Source organism: Triturus cristatus, chromosome 3_2 (genome assembly GCF_964204655.1).
Source record: "Triturus cristatus chromosome 3_2, aTriCri1.1, whole genome shotgun sequence".
Classification (NCBI taxonomy): Eukaryota; Metazoa; Chordata; class Amphibia; order Caudata; family Salamandridae; genus Triturus; species Triturus cristatus.
Window position 1 is genome coordinate 134,891,580 of NC_140584.1, and position 24,914 is coordinate 134,916,493.

Genomic DNA, 24,914 nt, shown 5'->3' on the forward strand with positions numbered 1-24,914 from the left:
GCCACTCAGTGCAGATATCACCAGTATCCTTAGTGTGTCAGTGCTAGTGTGACTCGTGCCCCAAGTGCCCATGTCTCCGGTGCCCCATTCACCATCAGTGATTGTCACCAGAACCAGTTATTGTCCATGCTGCTGCCACCTCGGCCCCTGTCACTGTCAGATCTAGTGTGAAACTTGCCCAGGTCACTATTAATACTTGCACTTCTGGGCGCTGCTGCTAGTACCACTGATGTCACCAGTGCCCCATAGAGATGGCCAGCCACTGAGGGCTCGAGCCAGATGCCTTGCTCCAGCTTGACCTGAGGCCCTTTGTGAGCCTCGACCCAAAAACAGAGCTGAACCAAGCTGTGAATGAATGACTAACGTCTGCAGCTGTAGACTGCTTCAGAGAGGGAGTGGAGAGATGGAAAGAGGGAAGGGGCGGCAGGAGAGGAAGAGATACAGGTGAGTCTGGCGAGGGACACGTCAGTGAAAAAAAGGGAGAAAATGTGCAAGTTGAGCGATGAGGAATGGAAAAGGAAAGAATAACATGGGGATGAAAGACACACCATGGAATAGGTGTGATACTAGAACAGGCTAATGCTGGGTCAGAGTCAGTAGTGTGACATATGTGACTGTGTGTGATACTGGCCTTTCAGACACTCCAGTCATTTACATCATTCCCATATCAACCAATGGACCAGTCCTCTGTTCTGCTGCTGCACACCTCTCCCAAAGCCCCTTCCTTCTCCTCCTCATCCGGCCTGTCATAACATGACCATATCTTTGCGGGCTTGGTTTTTGAATTCCTGGCTTGGTTCTCTAGCTTGCACTCTTTTAGTGCGCCACTTACTTTCATTGCTTATGTCACCATCCCATCCCATCCCCCTCTCCCCCCCCCCCAATTGTCAAGGTCCTTGCACTTAATTAGAGCTGTCTTTTGTCCTTTTCCTCACTTCCTTTTCCAAACGTCACTTTCTGCCATTGTTACACGACGCAGCAAGCAGCTGCAGTGTACAGGGACAGATAAAAAGCTCTGGTTCATACTGCAGCAGTATTAAAAGTTCATAAAGGCGGTCTCTAATTTCATGTTCAATCTGGAGAATTATTATTCCTTCAGTGAGCGAGCTTCATGGAATTACAAAATACACCTTGGTCACCGTCCTGACACTAATAATTTTTTGCAGTGAAATATTACAATTTAACCCCACTCGTATACTTGTTTTCCAGCTAAATGTGAGTTAAAAACTCCTTTAAATGGTCACTTACGTATATATGGAAAATACCTGCAGAAAATGAATTTATGATCTGTTATTTCTCAGCAAAACCAACTACCGCAGACATTAAAAAATCACATACAGTTAGCAGTTTTTTCCACACAGTTCAATGAAGCATACAGAAGGGAAGCCCAAAACGTTCACATACTAGTAATTTCAGGTACCTTTTTCCACTCGTCTACCTCGTTCTTTAAGTCACCGCATGCTGCCAACGTTCTACAGTGCGTAGGGGATTTATAAACCACCACGAGCGTGCTGCGATGCAGGCCACTGTTTTTGTCAGCATCTTCTCTTCTAAAGTAAGACCACCTTGTGTAGAGCGGTCCACACTGAGATCTCTGCTAATTCCTCCAGGAGCAGCAGAATACACTTTACTATAGTGGTTAACACAGGCCTTTTCCTCTCTCTGAACAGGACGAATGCCAGCTGACAAGCAACGACACTGACTGCTCGAACACCTTGTTGGCGCTGCTCAGCCTGATGGTCAACATGTCCCTGGAGTCCACTCAAGCAATGAAGGTAGAGTTCCTACAAATGGGAAGTATTCAATATAAGAGGAAGATGGACTCTGGAACCGGGAGAAGTAAATTGCAACTTCTGCTTTACTTCTTGAACTGGTTGTGTGATCCTGGGTAATTTCTGATATAGACTCGCTTTATCAAATTTAGCACGAAGAAATGGGTGACTCCAAACCAGCCCGTAACAATAATTTGCCTTTCTTGTTTAAAATGATTCATGCTGGACTTGATCCCTTTCTAACTGCTGTAAATAACTGTATCTACTATCAAGGTTAATGTTTTGCAAACCTTGGACTTTTGGAATGCTGAATTGGCCTTCCTAGGATTCTTCTTACTCTTGAGTTTCAGATTACCGTAGTTGTCGGTGGTGATTGGTAACTTGCTTGCTATGTATAAAGTTTACTCAATTAATGTAAAAATGAAGGCCAGTAATTTATATTTAGGCAGGGATTTTTCATACAGAGGATTACACAAAAAGGCCAATTTTCTAGACAGGGCAGAGGAAGATAAGCCTGCATTGCCAAATACTGTAGTTTTTCACTCGGTGATATGGAAACATTGGTGAATATATTTTTTCAGCAGGAAACTCTAAATCAGGCAGCAATGATTTAAAAACATTAAATGTGTCAGAAAATAATTGCTAAAATTCATCAAAGAGCGATGGTACAGCACGGCATATAGCAGTGCCTGTTCAATCTTCCCACTTGTCCATGCCTGTCTTGTAAAAGTGCCAGGCAGCATCTTGTTTTTTTCTTTATACCTTCACAATGCATTACTTGTTAAAATTATTGCAAGAAATGATGCTTGGTTTTGGGCGGTCTATGTTACAGCATTTTCTTTTCTTAACTCTGTGCTGTTGTGTTCCTCAGACCTGTATCTTATTGTCAGCATTCTTGTGGGAGACTTTTTTTTTTTTTTAAAACAGATTATATTTGTCAAAATAGCACATATAATGCAGACCTCTGAATCCCAGCGACAACTGCCGCATAAGAGACACAAAAAAAAACAATGACTGACCGTTTTACATAATGAAAAGCAGGAGAATATGAAAGGCGATGCAAATAGAATCAATTTCTTTAACCAACCAACCAACCACCCACCTCCCCACCCCCCAGTGCACCGTCTCCATATTCAGAAACAACATATAGCTGACCTAGGCTGCTATCAGTCCACACAAAAGCTCAACAGCGACCATACCATTATCAATTAATGGATCGTGAGCCACACATAGGGAAATGCAAGGAACGGGAGAGGTCAACTGGCTACTCTGGTTCACGACCCCGGTTCCCCCTCGGGGGTTCCAGCTCCAGACCCCGATAATCTGCCCAACGCCTCCAGATCTTATAGTGCTTCCTAGGGCACCCTCTAGCCTCAAAGATGGGGAGCTCGAGGCCCATACTAAAGTCTAGGCCATTTTTCCAGGACGAGACCGATGGGGCAACCACCGCCTTCCAGGCCCTAGCTATATCTCTCTTTGCTAATGTGAAGCCTAGGAGCAGGAGATGTCGCTTATAGATGTTGCCCCCGATCCCTTCCATCACATGGAGGAGAACTAATTTTGATGAGTGCGGAAGCTCCCACCTCAGAACCTCTGAGAGACAAGCTAGTACCCCCCTCCAAAAGCGAGCCAGCACCGTGCAGTGCCATATGGTATGTATCAGGGTCACCTCCTCCCGCCCGCAACGGAGACACTCCGGGGAAGCCACCAGGCCCGCCCTCCAGAGCCTAACCCTGTTAAAGTAAACCCGGTGAAGATATTTAAATTGGATAAGTCGCAAGCGCATCGCAATAGCCGCCCCACGTGGGGAAGCCAGAGCTTCTGTCCAGTCCTCCTCCTCTAACTGGCCTACATCACCCTCCCAGGCCTCCCGCAGACGCTGCAAAGAGGGGCAACAATGCATAACCAGAGTTGTGGGAGACTTTTTGATGATAAATCTGAGGGAAGAATCATCCAATCAAAGATCATATTATATCCCACTGGCAATCGTTTTCTGATGCATACTATATCTTCCCGCCTGTTCCTCATTACAGTCTTGCTTCTCCTCATATAAAGCAATATTGTATTTGTTCTCAAATTTGGCTCCACTTATTTGTCATGGGTGCTGTGGAGCTAAAACATTAGCTTTAGCTACCATCACCCCACAAAATCCGCAAACAATTGCCTAACAGATCAATGGCTTGCATTGTCTATTAAACTATGGATGAAATGCTAAAATCTTTTCTGGATCCACTCTAATGCCGATGGATACTTCTATAGCAGGAATCTGCAGAAGAATAAAGCAAAATATGTGAATACAATTCTACTCAAGGGGATCTTGTGTTCTTCAACTCGCCGGTTATGCTGCTTTTCATGCTAAGCTTATGTTAAACCACAGCGATAAGTGTGACAGATTTAAATATGAAATCTAGTTTGAGAACATTTCTTTAAGGGAATTTGAGTTGCTATCAATACAGATGTTTATGTTTTCTAGGGATGTGCCTTGGATGTTACCAGCAGATGCCTTGCCCTGCTAAATAGTAAGAATGGAAGCATCCTGACAGTAAGTAAAACGATAACTGATCAATCCTAAATTCATAGTTGTGTGTGTGTATGCTGACGGTCCATTGGTGAGGTGACCTAGACTGTGACTGAATGATTAAGCTGCTTGATATTGCTTTTCCTCTATTTCTTCGGCCTTTTGGTTCAGTCATTCATTCCGTGGCCACTTGTTCTGAAATTATGTTGAAGATCCACTTGTAGCACTTATAAAGTGATAATCATGTGAATGAGGATCCCAGTTTAACAGCCATCTTTTTATAACTCAATCACTTGATATGACGGCATTGCATGGCACTTATCCCACGTGTGACAATCCCAATTCTCTCCGTCCCGGGCTTTGTCTCTATTGTTTTTGTGTACAGTGCCATCTATTTATGTTTGTATGCCTGTGAGTTTTAGAGCTGAAACTTAATTGGAAAGCAGTCTAGAAGTAACAAACATTTTGGGAAGATTACAAAATGAAAGAATTTTAGGTGTCACCCTAAGCTTTTTTTGAGCTATTCAGTTTACTACTATAGTCACAACTATAGTTACAATCTGTATTACAGTAGAGGTCTGCTGTAAAGTCACACATGTTCTTGCTTTCCCCAGACAATCCCACTTACTATTGCTGTTGTATTGTCCAGTTTGGATTATGCCAGCAGCTTTTGCCTTTGACTCAGAACCACTTTTGGAGGAACTACAATGATGAGTAAAGACCCTGTTTCTGCCCAACCTCTGATGTCATCAGTCTGTACCAAATAAATCCTACTTGGTTGTTTTTAACTGGCATTATACAAATATGGATTGAAGTTAAAAAAAAAAGGTCCTGTGTGCATTCAGACCAGCATATATTTAACATTTTCATTCTAAGATCCTATATGCTGTACTTTTTGGTACTCGCTCACACAAATTGAAGGCCCACAAGGAGTTTGTAATGTTCTGTGCATCCTTTTAAGTAACGAAATTTCTTCTAAAACATTTGTGTGATATATACCTTTCAAAAGTCACCAAATAGAACCTTTCTTAGTCACATATTTCACATAGTTTGTTGAAGTTTTAGTGCCAAGAATTGCTCACCATACAGAGTAAAACATATGAGGCTTTTAATCCTAGAGAAAAGGCAATACCTTGCTCTTCTTAAATTAATAAGTAAAACACCAGAATTGGCTTACAAAGGGAAGGGTCTCTGCAAAATGTTGATGCAGTAACATTGATTATGATCAGGGCCAGACTGGGAACCAAAACCGGCCCTGGTAAAGTGCTCGGCTGACCCCCCAGGGGGTTGGGGGTGCCTCCGAGCTGTTTGCCTGGGCCGGTTTTGGCCAATTTTGTTACAGGGTCCAATATTGCAGCTATACTTCAAAAACGTCCCTGTAACAAACAAGCCCCCCCCCCCAGGGGCCCAAAACTGGCCCCCACCCTGGCGCCCCATCAGGGAAATGCCCGGTGCCCGCTATGGCCAGTCCGGCTCTGATTATGATCTGTGTCTTTCAACTGCCTATTTATGAAAAACAACAAATCTTTGTTCCTCTCTAGACTGCATTATAAGGAACACTTTACAGGCCTCTTCTAGTTTGATTGTTGTTCGGTCTTGGGTATTAGTGTTTGATGAATATTGTTATAACTTATGATTTGACCTAATGCATGTGGCGTCTTTGGTTCCTGTATTTTATTAATGTGCAAGTAGTATTACTTATAGAATTATAGATAGGTAACAGTGAATTATGGGGATAATTTTCACCAAGGGGATCTGAGTGACATCAAATAGACAACTAGAATGAGAATTTTCTTGCTCGTGTTGAAGCTTGTGCTTTGTTGGTTTTATTTTTCTTGAAGAAATCTGTTGGTGTGCTCAGCCGATTTCTAGTACATTGTCCCCTGGCGGTTGATGAAGCAGTGAAAGGAGGTGCTGTGAAGAAACTCATACATTTCCTGAAGGTAATTTTCTGCTTGAGAATTGATTGTTATGCCATGGGCTAACAAAGTCACCTCTAATGTAGATCCTAGTAGTTAATGAGATGTAGAAGCATTGCAGTTTTGCAGTGCAGGCTTCGATAAACTGTTAAGGTGACATAATTATCAAATAAACATTTTGCACACACTGCCTAAACAATGGAATTGTATACATCATAACATACATAATAAAATACTTTGAACATTGAAAACAAGGGGCACTTGACACAATCCAGGATATGTAGCTTAACAGGAGAGTAAATGCAGCTCACATTCAGCCCATTCTGTGTACCAGAAGTTCACGTTCAACCTGCACAATTGTGTTCTGTTTACTACAACAGCAAGTGAAAATACACTCAAACCACACAGGGTATCTTGTGTTCTAGTTGAATAAATTCAGCTCACACTTACCCTGCACCCGGTTATCTTGTGTACCTTATCAGCAAATGTAAATTGAATCAATTAAATCTGCTCTGGGTACAAGGTATACCAGAGATGCACACTCAACATATACCATATATTTTTTTTTACCAGAACAGAAAATGCAACTCGCACTCACTCACTCACACCAAGTTTTCGTGTGTACTTGATCGAATAATGACGCTCACTCTCAGAACCTACAGTAAAGGTCACAGTACACCACTGCTCTTTTAACCCTTGCTAAATAGTACATCTGAATAGCAATAAATAGCAGTTGTACAAACGCTAGACAGAGTGCCCGTCCTCTCTCTAGTACATGATCCTCACACCTGAATTGCTTTGTCACACCCCAGAAATTACTGTCACTATCCCTTCAATTACACCAAGATGTCTACAGTCGCACCATGGCACTGTTAGATGTCTCAAAACACAGCTCGTCAAGCCTTCAGACTGCTCCACATCTCCTGCACCTCTTCCACTCATTGTGACAGGCTTCTTCCATTTCCCTGGTCTGTCGTCTTTTTAGGAACTCTTGTAGATACAGTAGGGCAGGTCACAATCATGTGCCAGTTAACAGGAATTTCTGCCCCCCCCGTGCAGATACAGATCATTGGTTTCCAAAGATTTACTTAGAGTCTAAAATCAATCATTTTGTGATGCATGGACAAAAAGTCACATACGTCAAGTGTGGTCAGTCTCGGATCGATGAACCAAAATAGAAATAACTGTATAAGTCTAATCCACAAATTTTCTCACAAGTACCGCAATAAGATATTCACAGGTTATCAGGTTTGGAAATTATGTCAAAGTGTATTTACAATAAATTATCTGCAATTATAATAATTTTAAGTCAAGGTGTACAGAAGGGTGGGACCTGAATGACTCCTTCCATATTTGTAATCAGCAATTCAGTTCTATCAGTTAATTCTCGACTTTTCAACACTATATGGCTATATAGCACTATATGGCTAACAGGCATTGGCAAGGCCAATAGGTCGCACCTATGTGAGAGCTATTGGCTTTGTCAATGTGTTTTTAGCCATATTTACCCAAGCATGGCTGATGTTATGCAGGGCTAAAACTTAGTGGAGTGGAGTGGAGTGGGGTGATGTAAAGTGGAGTGGAATGTTGTGGAGTGGATTGAAGTAGAGTGTAGTGGAGTGCCATGAAGTAGCATTGAGTGGGGTGTTGTAGAGTGGAGTATCATAGAGTGCAGTACAGTGGAGTGACAGAGTGTTGTAGAGTGGCATACAGTGGAGTGGAGTGCCAAAGAATGATGTGGCATGGAGTAAAGTGGCATAGAGTGGAGTGGAGTGGCATAGAATGGAATGTTGTGGAGGGTCATAGAGTGTCGTGGAGTAAAGTGTAGTAGCATAGAGTGAAATGAGTGGAGTTGAGTGCTGTGGTTGAAAGTAGATTAGTGTGTCGTGGTGTAGAGTGAAATGGCGTGGAGTGCCATAGAGTGTTGTAGTGTGGAGTGGGGTAGAGTGAAGTAAAGATGCATAGAGTGGCATTGTGAAATTGAGTGATTCATGTGTTTTGCCTGCTCCGAGCTGGGGGGAAGTGTGTGTGTGTGTGTGTGTGCGCGTGTGTGTGCGTGTGTGTGTGTGTGCGTGTGTGCGTGTGTGTGTGCGTGTGTGTGTGTGATAAAACTAAAATCCGTGTGGTGGTGTCCAAAGCTGGCTGGAAAAATGAAACCAGCCCAGCTGCCACTGACCAAGAAGACAAAAGAAGTGAGAGTGATGAAGACACCATCCAACTTTTTTTTGGTGTGTTTAAGATGCAATAGATCTCGAAGAGACAGCGCATGGACGCTGCCTTAGGTGAGACCTAAAAATAGCTGTGGCTTTTTCTAGTGCTTTGCATATCAAACTACTACCTACATAATAAGGATGCATGGGGAGGTAACAAAAATGCTATATGTTTGAGAGAAGGTCTTATATATGAGAATATAAAAATGGTGACAAGGTTGTGGTAAATAATTTGTACTCATGAAAGCAATGTATCGATGAGAAAATGCCAAAAATCAATGATAGTGCAAAATGGTATGTGGGAAGCAAGAGCTATTGGCTTTGGCATTGTGTTTTATCCATGTTGTACATCATGTTGTACACCAGCATACTTGCTGTTCAGCATGGCTAAAAGGGAGTGGCATAGAGGAGAGTGGAGTAGAATGGAGTGGCATTGAATGGAGTGGAGTGTGATGGAGTAGGGTGTGATGGAGTAGGGTGGCGTGGAGTGGAGTGGCGTGGAGTGTTGTGGAGTGGAGTGGTGTGGAGTAGAGTCTTGTGGAGCTTCATAGAGTGGAGTAGAGTATCTTAGAGCGGAGTGGCATAAGGAGAGTGGATTAAAGTGGAGTGTTGTGGAGTTGCGTTTAGTGGAGTAGAGTGTCATGGAGTGGGGTTGAGAGGAGTGGCATAGAGTGAAGAGGCATAGAGTAGAATGTCATAGGGTGTGGTAGAGTGGAGTGGCATGGAGTAGCATAGAGTGGTGTGGGTAGATTGTCGTACACTGGAGTTTAGTGGAGCAGAGTGTTGTAGAGTGGAGTCATGTAGAGTGTTGAGGAGTGACAAAGTGTCATAGAGTGGAGTGGTATGGAGTGTCATAGAGTAGAGTGGAGTAAAGTGGCTTGGAGTGGTGTAGAGTGGAGTAGTGTGTCGTGGCGTAGTGTTGTAAAGTGGGATGGAGTGGGATGGAGTGGAGTGGCGTAGAGTGGAGTAAAGTGGCATTGCGTGGAATGAAGAGATTCATGTGATGTGCCGGCTAGAAGGTGTGTGTGTGTGTGCCTGTGTTTGTAAGTGTGTGTGTGTGCGTGTGTGTGTGTGTGTGCCTGTCTCCCAAATTCTTACAGCTAGCTGGATAAATGAAACCAGGTCACTGACCATTGAAGACAAAAGCAGAGTGATGAAGACGCCACCATGATTTCTAGCTTTATTTAAGATAAATAGATATCAAAGAGACAGAGCATATGCGCTGTCACAGACGAGACCTAACAATGGTAGTGGGTCTCTTAAGGAGTTTGCACGTCAGACTACTGCCTATCTAAAAAGGAGTATAGGAAGGTAAAAAATGCTATAAGTTAGAGGGAAGGTCCTATATGTTAGAACATAGAAAAGGTGACAAGCTTGTGGTAAATACATTGTACACATGGAAGGAAAGTATCCATCAGAAAATGCTTGAAGTCTATAGTATGACACACTTCCTGTGTTTGTACTGACGTCCATTTGGGCTGTCCTGGGGCTCGCACCAGTCTGTCACTGGACGAACACCGTGTGGGGTGTCCGTGCATTGTATATGCACATGTCCACTATAAGGAGCTATGAGGGTGACAGTAAAAGCAAAAGCAGAGCACCAATTCTAAAATTTGGGTGAAACCTGTAATGTCTGTGGAGTGTAGATCCACCATTATCATCACGCTGAGTAGTGTCTTATCTCTGTGTGCATCCCAACTACTGAGTTGCGGGGAGGAGTCCCGACATCAAGCCCTGAAAGTGGAACTCGCAGTGGAAAAGCCCAAGTTTTACATTAGCTGATGTGTGTGTTGGGGGTGGGGGAAGCACGGGCGAGGACCCAACTACGTTAATATATGTTGTGTTGTTAATCATCGGAAGAAAGCCTCCAACGATGGTCCTGCAGCATATCAAGAAGCATCAGTTGGTGGATATCTGGTTTCAGGGAGATCTCTTGCCTATCCTTGCAGACAGACTGCTGAGGTATGCATCCCATGCACCCAACAGAGGCACCACTTTATGCTGCAGTGGGAGTGAGCGCCACGTGGTCGTCTCAGCAGAGGAACATTTAAGAAGATCTTTCAGCCAGGGTGATAGTGAAGGTGCCACTGTAGACTTCCAGGCCATTGCTTTGCGGTGCATAAGGAGGATGAATGCCAAATCGATGAACCAAGTAACATATTTTTTCTTCCATGTACGAGCCATCAAACCCAGGAGGCAGTGTAGAAGGGTCTAACTGTAAGGGTCGTCCTGTGATGTCAGACAGTGTCTGGGTTGCTTCCCTCTAGTACCGCTGAAACTCTGGGCACTGCCAGACCATACGGTAAAAATCTGTCTCTAAGCAGGGGCATTAGGGGCATTTTGGAGTTATTCCAGGAAGATGTGGAGGAGTGGTACAGGAGTAAGATATGTCTAATGCACATATTTGAATGCTGTGTATTTCAGTCAGGAATTCCTGGAGACACCCCGGATCTGTTGCAAAGCACAGGAACATTCCCTGTCTGTAAGGGCGTGTCCAGTAGACTGAGCTCACTCATCCCTCAAGACATGGAGGTTTGGGTTGCGTGGTTCCAGAAACCGGTTGTATAATAACCTTACTGCATGCTTGTCTGTACCGTGTCCCAGTCATAGTTGTAACGCTAGAGAAGAGGTGGGTTCGGTACATTATATCAACCCACTTCAATATCTCCGGACCCGTGCCCATGCGTTGCAGAACACCCCGCAGATTAGGCCAACCCAGGGTGTCAAAGGCTTCTTCAATGTCCAGGGAGAACGCCACACATAGAAGCAACTCAGGTGTTTGTTCATCCACAAGGCGGATCAAGCGTTGGAGGGTGAGGAATGTGTTTCTTCGGGGACGAAGCTATTCTGGTCATGGTGGATCAATGCAGCGGCATAGCTGATTCAAAATTACATTCCTATGGATCTTACAATCCGTGTTGAGGACGGAAAGCGGTTGGTAAGAATCTACCTCTAATGGGTCTCTATCCGGCTTGAGAAGGGCCAGAATCAATGCCTCTCATGGATGCAGGGAGGGACCCCTATCTTTGGGAGGTTGGAACAGCTGAAGCAGCTTAGTGGCAAGTGTTTCCCTCGCGGCTAAGGCCTGGAATAACCTACCTATGGAATTGAGGATGTATCCATCTGAAGTAATGTTTCGTGAAAAACTTAAAACCTGTTTTTTTCAGTCATCCCTGGGGGATTGGTGTTAAGCGCTCCGGTTTGCGAATTTATCGCAATAAAAAAATATGCATTGATGTCCGGTTGCGCAGTGAGTATATCGCCCCTCGGAGACCTTACTGCGGTTAGTTGAGGTGTGTCGGCCTCTGACCGCAACAGCCACACCAATATCCACCCACTTTGTTGCCCTCTGCATGCTGTCTGGCTACATATTAAGCATAGTCTAGCTTTCCGAGTATGACTACTAATGCTCTATAGTCGGCCCGAAAGTGGTACGTTTGTCTATCCAAACTGTCCATCTCCTGCCAGAATCTCTGCCGCATGTATGGTAGCTTCTTTGTTTATAATTATTATATAAACTCACAGAAAAATACGCTTCATCACGGGGGAGTGAAGAAAATCACCAAGCACTAATATATGGAAGAAGGAAGAGCTTCTTTTAGGACAAGAACCCTCACTCACCCAAGGGTGACATGCTTCATCATTGGGTTCTCTCCTCACACCAAGTGCGCAAGGTCATTGGTGTGGGCTACAACTCTCTTGAGTTTGAAGAGGAGCTGAGGTGTTTTCAAGGGATGAAGCAGGGGTAGTGGGGGGTAGAGTGCAATTAGACAGAGGAAAGTGAAATAAAATAATCTACGGGGGCCAATAACTATTTTTTCTGCCATCCCTTTGAACAAGGATAAAAGGAAAGTGGACTAGGGGTTAACAATAAATATACCCCTACAGTAGGTCAACATGTTTCTGTCCTTCTATGACCCCGCTCGGGGTTCAGGGGCATTTTTCAGGACCATTAAGTTAGTCTCTCCACATAGAAATAAAATTATGTAAATATTATGTAATGTAATATACTGGCCACCAAAGTTCAGTGACTGGTCAAGCTCAATCAATGGCCCAGGTAAGTGGGAGGGAGTCCACCGTCTATCTAGGTAGTGTTCTGATGTAAGCTCTCTCAAGCCACACAGGTAACACCACTACGATGCACGGCTGTAGCTGTCTGGCGTGTCTCCTCAAGGGGGTGTCCCAACAAGAGCTTCTTTGTTAATGCCCTTTGTAAAGCCAGGTTCACGCTGCACTCAGTCTTGATGCAGAGACCCCGCATCACCACCTTGAAGGCATCCCACTCCACCCCTCTGTCAGACGCTGTGCCCTCACTCGACTCAAAGTACTGGAGAACATGGGTGCTCATGGTCTCACAGAACACATTATCCAGAAATCCTTGGGTATGTAACCGCCATGTGGGGAGCTGAGTCCGTCACCTGCCCCAGTGTAGGGTACCATGAGTAGATTGTGGTCTGACAATGTACGACCCAAATATTCTGTAGAACACTTAGCTGCAGTTAAATGTACATTAGCATGGCATTAGCATGCCAACTTCTCTAGTGCCCTCTTAAGACTGTTTTAGCCTTTTTCTGCCATGGCCTCAGAAAATATGCTCACCTGTTCTCACCACCTTGTGAATATTGATGTTGTATACCCAGTTACTGTCCTTAGCAGCCCAGCTATAAAATACACACATTCTCCCTATCCTCTCTCTCTCCAGACATGCAACGATACATACATGTATAGAGGATCACATACATATGCATTAGTAGACATTTGTGCAGGTACATATACATTAGGACACTTGTGTGTGTGCTCTCCCATACACAGCAACACATGTACAGTCATCCAGCTTTTCCTCTCTCCGATATTGGTCTACAGATCATGTTATCGCTGGATTGCTTCATGTCCTGCTCCTTGTGGTTGCCTTGTAGGGCTGAGGTAGAAAGCCTTTACTGGTGCCACACCACTCTCTGCTGTTCTCTTCTTATCTTGTGTCACGAGCCCTGGAAATTACAGTGCCTGTTAAGGCAAAAATTGGAAAAACCAGCAACTACATTTCGGTAGGGTAGGTGGGAAAATGATGACCATCAACATGGCTTCTTTTCCTCTTCTACCTCTGAGGGACGTTAGGAGTACACCCCTTGGAGAAGCCAAGGGCTGTTCCAGATATTTTCTGGACTCCACTGTCTGCGCTTACGAGTTATATATATGCTATGAATGACAAAATGACATATGTGAAGCACTCACAAGCCAATAGCTCTCTTCAGTGTCCTCTGTTTTCAACCTTGCATTCGTACACGTACTGCACATGCAAGCTTTGTAATGTGTGATTTGAAGGCACCGTACAAAAATGCCCAGTGTGATTCCTCAACACTGTTTCTTGGGACCTGAGAAATAGGAAGCAGAAAGACTGTCTGAGTAACTAAATTGCCTGCCTGAACTAGGGACCTTATTTAGAGCTTGGCAGATAGAGTACTCCATCGCAAACGTGGAGGATACACCATCTACTGTGTTAAAAGTGTATTGTAGCCTATGGTGGCACTTGTAATATGAAGAATTGGATATCTGGCACATTTGTGAGAAGCCCGTCCACCAAGCTCTAACAAGGCCATTAGTTCTTATTACTTTGCTGTTGGGTTGACAATGAGAACCACTTGCCCTCTTGGCTCAATCATTGCTGGGCAGACTTACACATCTTTGTCCAAAATTTGGCCTTTATAATGGGGAATTTCTCTTTATTTGTTATTATGTCCTATACACATTTCAGGCCATGATGTAAAAATGGCACTGTTCAGTGGTGACTCTTCAACAGGGCCTTCATGGTGCAGCCCCCACCTGTGAGCCACCACATACTGCTCCTTATCTCTCCCGGCTCTGCTCATCATGTAATTTAGCAGTATTCCACCACTTTCTTGTATCGTGAACTTTGCCTGTGTGCCGGTCTATCTTCTTGGCTTCTACAGGCTACTGATGGCAGGAGGAAGAGGAGGCTGATGGGGCTGAGCAACGATCCATCTACAGATTGCTATTTCAAAAGGCATCACTCTGCAGGTGGATGTCTGGATTGTGTGTATGCAGCGCATAATTTGAGCAGGAAGGTGTGACCCATCGGCAGTAATTTCTGATGACTGGCATTTATTATTTATCCACAGACTTCAATCCAGAGAGAGAAAAACACAAAAGGGGGAAAGGAGGAGGAAGAGAAAGAAGGAAAAACAGTGACAAGGGGGGAAAGCTGGATTGAAAGGAACCTACAAGAGTGTTATAAAGAGGCAGGGAGTGTCTGGTGGTATATTAATGAGGCATCAGGCCGAATTGATCCTTTAACTGCGGGTTTCTGAGCAAACCTTTGGGACATAAAGCACATTATTTTAAAGAGTAACCACATGCACATGTGAATGGCGCAATTCAACTACGCTTACCTCACACAAGTACAAGCCACTTTGTTTAATAGACATACTGTGCATGCCTCAGGCAGCACTGTGTATCTGTTTAAACTGGGCTGTCATGGATGGAGCACTTTGATGGTAAGGAGAAGTTACATCGAGCAGCAAGGGCAGAATCCTAAACACGGTAAGAGCTTCTGATAGGGTTGTGCTTCCAGCACTATCAGGAAGCTGGGAGAGGCGCTGAGGTGGTCCTCCCCTTTTTAATACTGGCCCTGCTGCTCTGTCTGGCTCCTTGTTGGGAATCATGCGTTGCTGGTTCTGATGTCCAGCATCAGATTCCTGTCCTGCAGCTGCCATCCAGCCTTGGAACTGCATGTAAAGGAAGCAAGGTAAGTAAAATAAAAAACAGTGCTGTTCCCTTGTGCATGTGTGACTGTGTTTGTGAGTGATTCGGAGTGAATGAGTGGGGGTGACAGTGTTTGAGTGTCAATGAGAGAGAAAGTGGAGAAGTGTGGCTCAATGGTTAGAGCGGCAGACCCTGATGCAGAGGTCTGGCCCGGGACCAGGGTTCAATTCCCGCCTCGGCGGGTCTTGGGCTCAATTTCCTCGGACCTGTTAATTCTCGCCTCGGTGCCTATTCTAATCAAGGGTCCCACTCTGCAACTCTGGGCAATAGTTTGCTTAATCTCCACAACGGCCTCAACAGCGCTGGGATGCCTGGCTTCACCTTGGGGGTGCCCAGGAGCAGACATATCACAGGGAAAAGCCAGGAAGGGTTCCACAGCGGTATGAGTACAGCGCCAGGACACCCTAGGGTAACAGTGCGCTATACAAGTACAACACATTTACAACACATTTACAAAGTGAGAATCATTGAGGGTAAATGTGACTGAATAAGTGAAAGTATGAGTGAGTTAGAATAAGTGAGTGCGGGGACATTGTGAGTGGGAGTGAGTCAGAGCGTATCTATGAATGATGCAGCACGTGCAGTTGCACCATGGCCCAGACGTATGAGCTGCTTATTGTATGCTGCCTTTGAAAGCAGAGCACCTCTTCACCTAGTAGTTCAAAGCAGAGCCTTCTGTGCACTAGCATTTGTGAGTTAAAGTCAGTGAGTGTGAAAGTGAGTGTGAAAGAGTGAATATGAGGGTGTGAGTGAAGATGTGTGTGAGTGACAGTAAGTATGAGTCAGAATAAATAGATCAGTGGTGGGGAGTGAGTGAATGACAAAGCCAGTGAATTGAGAGAGTGTGTAATGTGTTTGTGAGCGTGTTTTAACATACGGAGGGACAACTTTGGAACAATGCGTGCGCAGGCATATTGGAGGTAAATCTTGACAACTGCAGTATATTGGGGAGTCAGACTGGGGGAAGTAAACCAAGGTGGCTCTGGCATACTGGAATTCATTTTTGACATAAGGGTTACCCACGGTGTATGCGCAGTCTCAATAGAAATCTACTGGTATATTGCATGTAATTCCTGGTATCAGGGAGTACCTATGACAAAATAGTAACACTGGCATTGGCACTCTGTAGGTAATTCTTAATGTATAGGGTCACCCAAGGCAACTTTTGGAGAGAAAAAATGGGGTGAATATTTGGCATTACGCCTCACCACCTTCAGAGAGCACCAGCTGTCGGATGTCTGTACAGCATTGTGAAGGTAGCTTGGTGCATATTGATGCAAACTTAAAACTTGAATGTCTTATTCAACAGTGAGCACTTGCAAGGCATCCCGGGGCAGGTAACAACTGCAGACATTACTTCTTGGATGCATCATAAAACCCAAAGTTCAATTCCCTGAAGAACCGAACAGCAGTACCTATTTTACGTCTTTGTCTAGAATTATTTTTTGCTCCCAAGTTGTATAGGCATGAATGCACATCACATTCATATGTATGCTTGTGTTTCCTTTTGGTTCTAACTCCAGGGGAGCGGGCAGATCACATCCGGCTATGCTGTGAAAGCCCTCGCCGCGTGCACTCGGAGCAGCCCACAGGCTCGTGAGGACGTGGTGAAGTCAGATAAAAGTGAGTGGCAGACATGCTGAACCCGGGATAAACGTCGAGTGGGATTTCAAGGTTGATTGTCCTCGGGGGGCCTCTTTCGTCCAGTCTGCTAGGGAGCCCAGTCCAATGCGAGCTGTGAGCTAATCCAGCTGAGCCTTCCTAAGGCTTGCAAACGTGTGCGTATGCATTAAATAGGATGAGCTCTTGAAATTGCATATACAGTATGCAAAGGAGGGATGGCAAACCACCATGCATTTAATGAGGCTGAGATGTGATCTGAAACAAGCTTGTATCAAGCTTGTGGTTCTTGGGTTAATTAATAAGCATAAATGTTAGTTTAATTTCTCATACTTCAGGTTTGCGAAGTAAAACGTTAACAGAGTTTTCATTTAATAGGCTTGAAATACATTTTGTTTTAAATACAGGACTTCTTCCTTTAAGGAAAGCAGGCTGCCTTTTTTTTTTTTAAAGTTTACCTTATTGAAAGGCGATCACAGACATGGTGGTCTGCTAACCATAGTAACCGCCATCTCTGTGATGATCGCCAATCAAAGGGAATCACTAGCGATCTACCTAATTAAAGGTTAATAGGTAGGTAGGATTGTGGCACATTATTCATCATAATTTTATGGGCTATTTATATACTGGTTAAAAAATCGTACATCTGGTCTTAAGAGCATTTCGAATGTTTTTTAATCATAAAAAAAGATTAGGTTACTGCACAGGTAAAATATAGTCAACATTCCAAAGCATGTGTCTAAAGTTAATACATATATGAAAGTTTAATGGTGTTGAATGGTATTGGCTGAATACCTGTCGAAAATACAAATGAGAAGAAGATGAGTTGGTAGTAAAACAAGACACAGAAGGGGCCCAAAAGTGTAAAACAGGAGTACTTTTCATATAACTAGAACACAAAGACTTCCCCGTAGGGGAATGCATTACAGTCAGGTCATAAACACTGAAATTGAACTTTGAGCCTTATTTTAAGTTGGTGGATGGAATTCTGTGTCGCAAACGTGGCCGATATCCCGTCCGCTGTATTACACGTGCAGTACGCAGTAATGCATTTGTACTTCAATGGATGGTATATCTGCCACGTTTGTGGTGGAGTATCAAGTTTGTAAAATTCTTAACCAGGCCCTTTGTTCTTTGTCCAGCATTGCTTGTTGTTGTAGTGCTGGCTTGTTACCTGGAGGTAAACCGAACAGAATTTTAAGAGCGCAGTCAAGAACCGAGGTGTTTAAACAACAATCATTTTGAGGATGGGAAGGTGGACAAACTAGTTAGAAATAATGTCAGTTCCCTGGAGAATCAAATAAGGCGTTATGATGGAGCTGCAGACATTGTCAGCCATGTAGTTATGCCTCTCTCACGAAGGAAAACACAACTAGAGAAGAATATCCAAGTACGCGAGATTGAGGCATCACACAACTAACAAATACGGGAAGGGCAAACGAGCCAAGCAGGTAGCAAGAAGTAAGAAAAGATGATCATTCGTATAGTATATGAAGCCTGTCTTTCGCTTCTGCCTGTCTACTCTGTCAATAGCAAAAGCCTATGCAAAAAGCCTTGTATTTGTGAACTGTGCATGGAGATAAATATCTTCATTTGTATCATGAGAGCACAGCTACGAGGCAGTGGAGTATATAGTAGTAGGCGGTACGCAGAGCAGGAAAGACAAGCCAAAGGGAGTGTGTACACAGGAAGACAACAGAATGGTGATGTAACACTGAGTGAGAGTGGAGAAGGGCGGAAGACAAGAGATGGAGCAAAACAACTTGGCCCAACAGCATATGGCTGTAGGCATGGAATAAAAGGAGCAGTGTGGGGTTGGCCGAGGGTAGGTGAAAAGTGTTTGGATATTGGAGCCTGCTATCTGGCAGGTAAGAGATCAGCTGACAATGGAAGAGGAGGTGAATGTGAGCAGGGGACAGCGTAAAAGACCCTAGAATTGAAAGACGTAGCAGAGTAGGAGGGACATGTTTGTGGGGAAGAGTACGATCTGGACATTAAAGCAGGGAAGGGGCTGCATTGGGAATTAGGATAGGTGCATAGGAGGGTGACCCTAGCAAGGAATGACAGGGGTTTATGGCAAGCGGCGATAGGTGGGGCACAGTTGGAGACCTGGGGAAACCTGGATGGGGTAGTGGACTCAGGGTAGGAGGGTTTTGGGCACTCTTGATACAAGTCTTGTAGCTGAGAAATTACACAGAAACAGAGTGTACAGCTTGGGGAATCCTTAGTGTGCAACAAGTGTATGGATTATTTGGGATGAGATTATGCTATTCCAAGAAGTGTCTGGTGGAGAGATTGGGTGATGCTCCTGCTCACAAGGCACAGACCTTGCAGATGTGGAGTGGACCAATAACAATACTATAAGTGAACTCAACCTGAAGCAAGTGTACAACTTTATTAGTGACTGAAACTTCCACAGTAGTTTTTACATTGCTGAATTAACATGTTAGCATGAGTTGAATTCTATGAGATTCCAGGACATCCTGAGGGAATTGGGTGCAATGTCAACATAAATATTCCTGTGATCTCAAGAACTGAATGGTGGGGCACCAAAGTAAGTAGCTAAGACGGCTGAATAAGCTGAGCACTTAATGCTGATAATTCTCTGGAAGCCGGAAGTCAAAGTTTCTAGCCTGTGCACTGCTAATTCAGCCCTAAATCTTGTTTTATGTTTATAAGTTGAGTACCATTGAGTTGATTAATAGTAAAACCTGTGAAACAGCCAAGCAGAGGCTGCAGGTATGCTGCCTAAGCAATGCATAGAGCTATGACTCCATTCAGTGGTCTTATGGCAGCCAATGTATGTCATAATCATATCAACCTGTAACTGATTGACATCTCTTTTGTCCTAGAGTTTACTGTCCTGATGAAGCTGTTACACTCAGAGAATGAAGTCATTGCAGGAAATGCAGCCCTCTGCCTCGGTCACTGTATGTCGGTTCCTGGAGCGCCCTCCTCTCTGCTAAAATCGGACATACTGAAAGTCCTGTTAACATATGCTGGAGGGGACGCCAAAGAGGTTGCTTTACAGCAGAATGCAGCTATAGCTTTAGGAAAGCTTTGCACAGCAGAGCCAAGGTTTGCAGTGATTGACGTTTGTCATTTTAATGGATTTGACAACTTTTCAACGAAGCCCTCTTTTATTCTGGTATCTTATACTGATGAATACATTGGTTTTGGGTGTGAGTTTAGTTGAATTAACTATACATTTAAACTAGTTTACCTGAGTAGTTCAAACCATTAACTCTGCCTTTCTTGTCCAGTACTTCCTTTCAGCGAGATCACTTAGCCAATAAAAATATTTGTACCTAGGCTGTCACTAATGTTGATTTCAACCCTTCTGATAGAGATAAATGACATATCGTAAAAATGTGGATGTCACACACTAATTCTTTTAAAGTTTAAGTGCAAAGACATGAGGTATGAACATGTTTTTTGTTAAGACTTTTGAATATTCACTGTTTTACAGCCCTCTAGCGTGTGTGCACGTATAGCACTTGATCTTAGTTGCATTGTGTCCTGCTAAAATTCAAATTGAAAGTCAAACATACCAAAGTGTAAAGGAGTGAAGTTTCCACTTTTTCTTAACATAGGAACACAAGGTTTATGGGTTCGTGGATAGGATACTTCTTTTCCATAAATAGGGATGTGGGGGTATGTCTTTTTTTTCCTATGGTGTAGAACAGATCGTGAATGACACTTGAAGGAGATGTGCTAAAATTTGCTAATGTGATTTGGTACTAGCAACATTCTTAGGCAGAAGTCATCAAAACATAGAACACTCCCAGGGGAGATAATTTGCACCACTTCCCAAACCTATTCTTCTTGATAACAGCACACATTTTTTAAATGGCATCTTCCCTAAAGCTGTTAAAACTCAGCCCTCTACCACCGCCAGAAAAGGTGGCCACTGTCCTAGTAGAGTGTTGCAATCCTCCCTGATATTTCAGAAGAGAACGGAGTTTGTGACAACACATCAACAACTGTAGACAACTATAATTTCTACTATGCTGCTAATCTATACCTTAAACCACTTTAAAACAGCGAACATGGATTGCAAATGTTGGCTCCACTCAGCCTACCTCTCCCCTGAGGCCCAGAAAAAAGTCCTTGATTTTAATTTAGTATGAAAATGTTGCACACGTTCAGCTGATAAGCAGCCGCCAGCAAGTGTACGTATTTTGGCCCTTATGGCCACTTCTTTGATGGAAGTATCCTTGAAAGTCTTTCTGGGATTTACCAAGGACTTTTGGGCCCCTTAGCGTTGTGGTTGTAACCCTTTAGGATCCATGCCATAAGAAACGACGAGGATAGATCAGCCACCAGTCTGACTGGTAAAGAACATTTTACTTGACTTTTCTTTTTTACATCGGCTCCTCCACCAAGGACAAAATTCAAAACTAACCTTCAAATGGAGTTTGCTGCCATATTTATCGTGCCTGGATGGACTGACCTATCTGCTTGAAATTCTTTAACTTGGGAACCAGGAACCTTATTTGATGGTTGGTCTCATGTTTACTCTTGAATTTCTTTTGTGCCCTCGACCCTCTCGTCTAGACTTTCAATAGTTCCTGGTGGAGGTGTAGAGGCTAATAGATCTGCGGGTAATCAAACTTAGAAGTAGAACGTGGGCCTTTCAAGTAGACAAGAAGGTTGTGCTAGTATTATCTTGGTCCTCCTCTTCTTCAACCCATTCCTCCCCAAAAAGCCTTTCAAATTGGTGACATTAATGACTTTCAATGATTACTTGTTTTTCATAGGGAAGGGGTGTTCATTATTATTAAATGGCCAGTGACAGCTGAGGTGGGTTCCCGCAGCATCAGCGGGGGGTTGCCTTAACCCTTTTTTGACATCTGGTTGGTAAGGGATCAGTTCCAGCCTAATGTACCAGAGTCCTTCTTTGAGGTAAGCTTTTAATGTGGGCAAGTCTTTTTTGTTATGCTCAATGGCTTCTCTTAATAGGAGCCATCTTGGATAGATGGCTGGGTATTGTACGACTCCACTGATCAGGGGTATTTTGCATCAGTCCTCTATCCTGTCTCACTGATTTCAGAATTGCTATCCTTAATTTGCAAATGAGTTAACTAAGTCGTGCGGTTCATTGGAGCCAGAAGTCCGAACTGCAGTGTGCTCAGGTTCAAATTTCTCAAGAACCTCAAGAGGACCGTCTGCAATGCATTCAGTAGGTAAACAAGTTTGGGACTCTCTCTTTGATCCTCTGACTTTGCAGGTCTCCCTCACTACAGACTCCTCAGCAAAACGTTAGGTATCCTTGTCAACAACCTTGTGACATTTGGTCTCCTTGGAGTCTGTGTTTCCTTAGAGATATATTAGAGCCAAAGTTGTAAGCTGAGCTTCAGCTCCACCCTCACCTTTCTGACAGGAAAGTCGTCTTTTTCTCCTGTCCAGGGGCTGTGGCTGTGCTCTCGTGCCTAACAGTTTCACGAAACAAGGAGCCAGACTTCCTCAGCAGACTAAAATAGGCCCTTCACAAAAAAGAAGCACAACTCTGCAGTCTCCCTTCTCTTCCTTAGTTGGAGTCATTTTCACAAACATGCAGCTATATGCATATGCTGCAGATGCATCTAACCACTCCCTGAGTAGTGGCCTGTCAATTGAGCATGCGCCTTCCGCATGGAACCTGCAGCCACAGGTTGAAATCCTTAAATATCTTAATCGGCCTTTCACAGTTCTCTGGTTAATATATTACCATTACTCAATAGTGTAACAGTAGCAATTGTTATTTGCACAGCTGTTAAACTGCAGTATTTATGAAAGGTCATGTTGTGGAACCTTGGCTCAGAAACACGCATTGCTGTTCATGCTTTTCATCTTGCGATATGTAATTACTCTGTCTCTCCATCTCAGTGGCCAACGTTTGGGTCGCTCATTGAAGTGGATAGATTACATTTAGCATACGCCTAAAGCAATGTTCATTGAGTGAGGCTATTTGTTCCCCGCTGTTTGGACACTCAACACAGTGGATTATTAGCATGACGATGGAGAATAATTAAAGCGAGTGACTCTGTGAAAGGTACCAATACTGGAGAACTAAAGTTACAACTATGTAACATTTTGTCTAGCTATATGCTCCTTTCTCCTTCATCAGGCGCACGCCACCATGGAGTGTTGCACCATAATAATGCACCAATTTACCATGTAAAGTTATAAAAAAATAAATGGAATAAAACATCCATTCTATCCAGCATTTGGTTACTTCAGCCTGGGTAGAAGTTCCAAGAAGCCACTCCTTTTCGATGTGAAACGACTGACCAGTGCTGGGCTGTTCTTGTTTCTGTAGTACCACGTTCTCTCTGAAAGGTCACACCACCACTTTTCCCTATGCCATCACCTGCTATGATTGTTACCTGTGTCTCTGTCTTTCGACTTGCCTGTTTCAGTTCACACTGGAGCTTCTCCTTTCTTCTAGCCCATGTTCAAGCCCACTCACTGCCTTCCAGCAGCCGCTCGTTGTCTCTATCATAGTCCTCAGATCAATGTCTTATCCCTGCGCCTGGCATTTCACCGAATTGTACACTCTGTGCGAAGCCTACAGAGTGTGTCTGACATCCAGGGAACACTGGGTTAAAATCTCTTCATTTTTAATAGTGCCTGTCCCAAATACCATTCACCATCGATGCTTGTAGGTTATTTGTTTAATGAGTTAGAAGTTTCCAATTGAAAAAATGTGCCGGCAATTTATGTTACTTTTTCGGTTAAAATACACTAGATTATATTTCCTCCTTTTGACATTGATATAAACATATATTTATTACATGATAGCACAAGGTACACCGCTTTAATCTGATATACCTGTTACATAAAATAAAGTGCATTGTTTCATTGTATTTAAGACAGTTACCTAAAACAAATTGCCCCAACGATGAGGAAACATCACATACCGCGAACATTAACAAGATTAGTGTTCCTATATAGTAATTTGTAAGTAATAATCTGCTTTCTGTGACATTCGTGATGTCGAGGAGTGAAAATGTCTGTAAATCAAGATTTCCATTGCCGTTTATTTCATGTGCTCTTCAGTTTCAATTTAACAAAGAGATTTATGCCTGCTGGCAATGAGTTCATGGATTGGTAAATCTTTTGTAAGAGTGTTATTGAGAGAATTGTGTCCCAACACGATGGCAGTATGTGTCTTTCGGTCTCCTTTTTAATTATTTGATTTTCTTTTTTTCCAGGTTTATTGAGCAACTTCGCAAACTGAATGGAATTGAAATCCTTAACTCCTGTATGAAGTACATTGAATTACTCTGACGGAGTGCTCGTGATTTCAGAGCATTGATAGTGTTTTATTGGGTTTATTTACCATCTTATGTTTTCAGAGCCGTTAAAGTAATTTATTTGTTTTATTCGCCATGTTAATATGTCATGTTCCATAAACTATTTTGTGATTACCTTAATGTCTGTTGAAATTGCTTTATGAAACATACTTCTGGCATGATATGTGTATTTTGCATTTAAAAATTAAATTTCAGGATCCACACATCCAGGTCCTCTAAATCATAATTTTACATTCTGTTCTAACCTCTCCAAGCTATTCTACAAAAGAAAACCTCTTCTTTCCTATTTACCAGTGGCGACTGGTAGGGAACAGTGGGGTGGAGGGAGTGGGGGGGCGGGTATGGTGTGGAGTTAGGGAGAAATAGAAAGAAAAGTGAACTTACCTGGTGATCGCTGTCGCCAGCCGCCGCCTCGCCTCCGAGCAGGAACCAGCAAGCTCCCATACTCTCCTGACCAATCACAATGCTGCCTTGAGCAGTGTTGTGATTGATTTGAGCGCCGTGGCTTGGCGCTCAGATGGGGATCGGGAGGCGGGGCATGTTCTCCACTAAGGCTGTGTTATACAGCCTTAGTGGAGAACATACACAGGGCGCATGACTGTTTGGCCGGCCCGAGATGGCCGGACAAAATGTAATGTGCACTTGGGTGCAGCCACCACTTCTCATCTGGCCTCGACGTCTGGGGAGGCCGCCCCGTCCTGAACCTGGCTGTACTAAAAATAAAATGATAATAACGGACTTTCTTTATTATCATTTTATTTTTACTTTGCACTGCTTTAAAGCAGTGAGGCGCCTTA

General features: G+C 43.6%; 1 protein-coding gene across 6 annotated transcripts in view; it reads left to right on the forward strand.

Moving 5' to 3' along the window:
- Positions 1-24,233, forward strand: part of TTC12 (tetratricopeptide repeat domain 12) — a 220,595-nt gene extending 196,362 nt beyond the window's left edge. For all 6 annotated transcript variants that reach the window (XM_085647350.1, XM_085647352.1, XM_085647351.1 and 3 more), the window contains 6 exons: positions 1,671-1,775; positions 4,246-4,314; positions 6,132-6,233; positions 16,723-16,822; positions 19,672-19,897; positions 24,016-24,233. In XM_085647350.1, the coding sequence (XP_085503476.1) occupies positions 1,671-1,775; positions 4,246-4,314; positions 6,132-6,233; positions 16,723-16,822; positions 19,672-19,897; positions 24,016-24,091 (678 nt within the window). In that variant the 3' untranslated portion in view covers positions 24,092-24,233. The remainder of the gene's footprint in view (positions 1-1,670; positions 1,776-4,245; positions 4,315-6,131; positions 6,234-16,722; positions 16,823-19,671; positions 19,898-24,015) is intronic.
- The last annotated feature ends 681 nt before the right edge of the window (positions 24,234-24,914 follow it).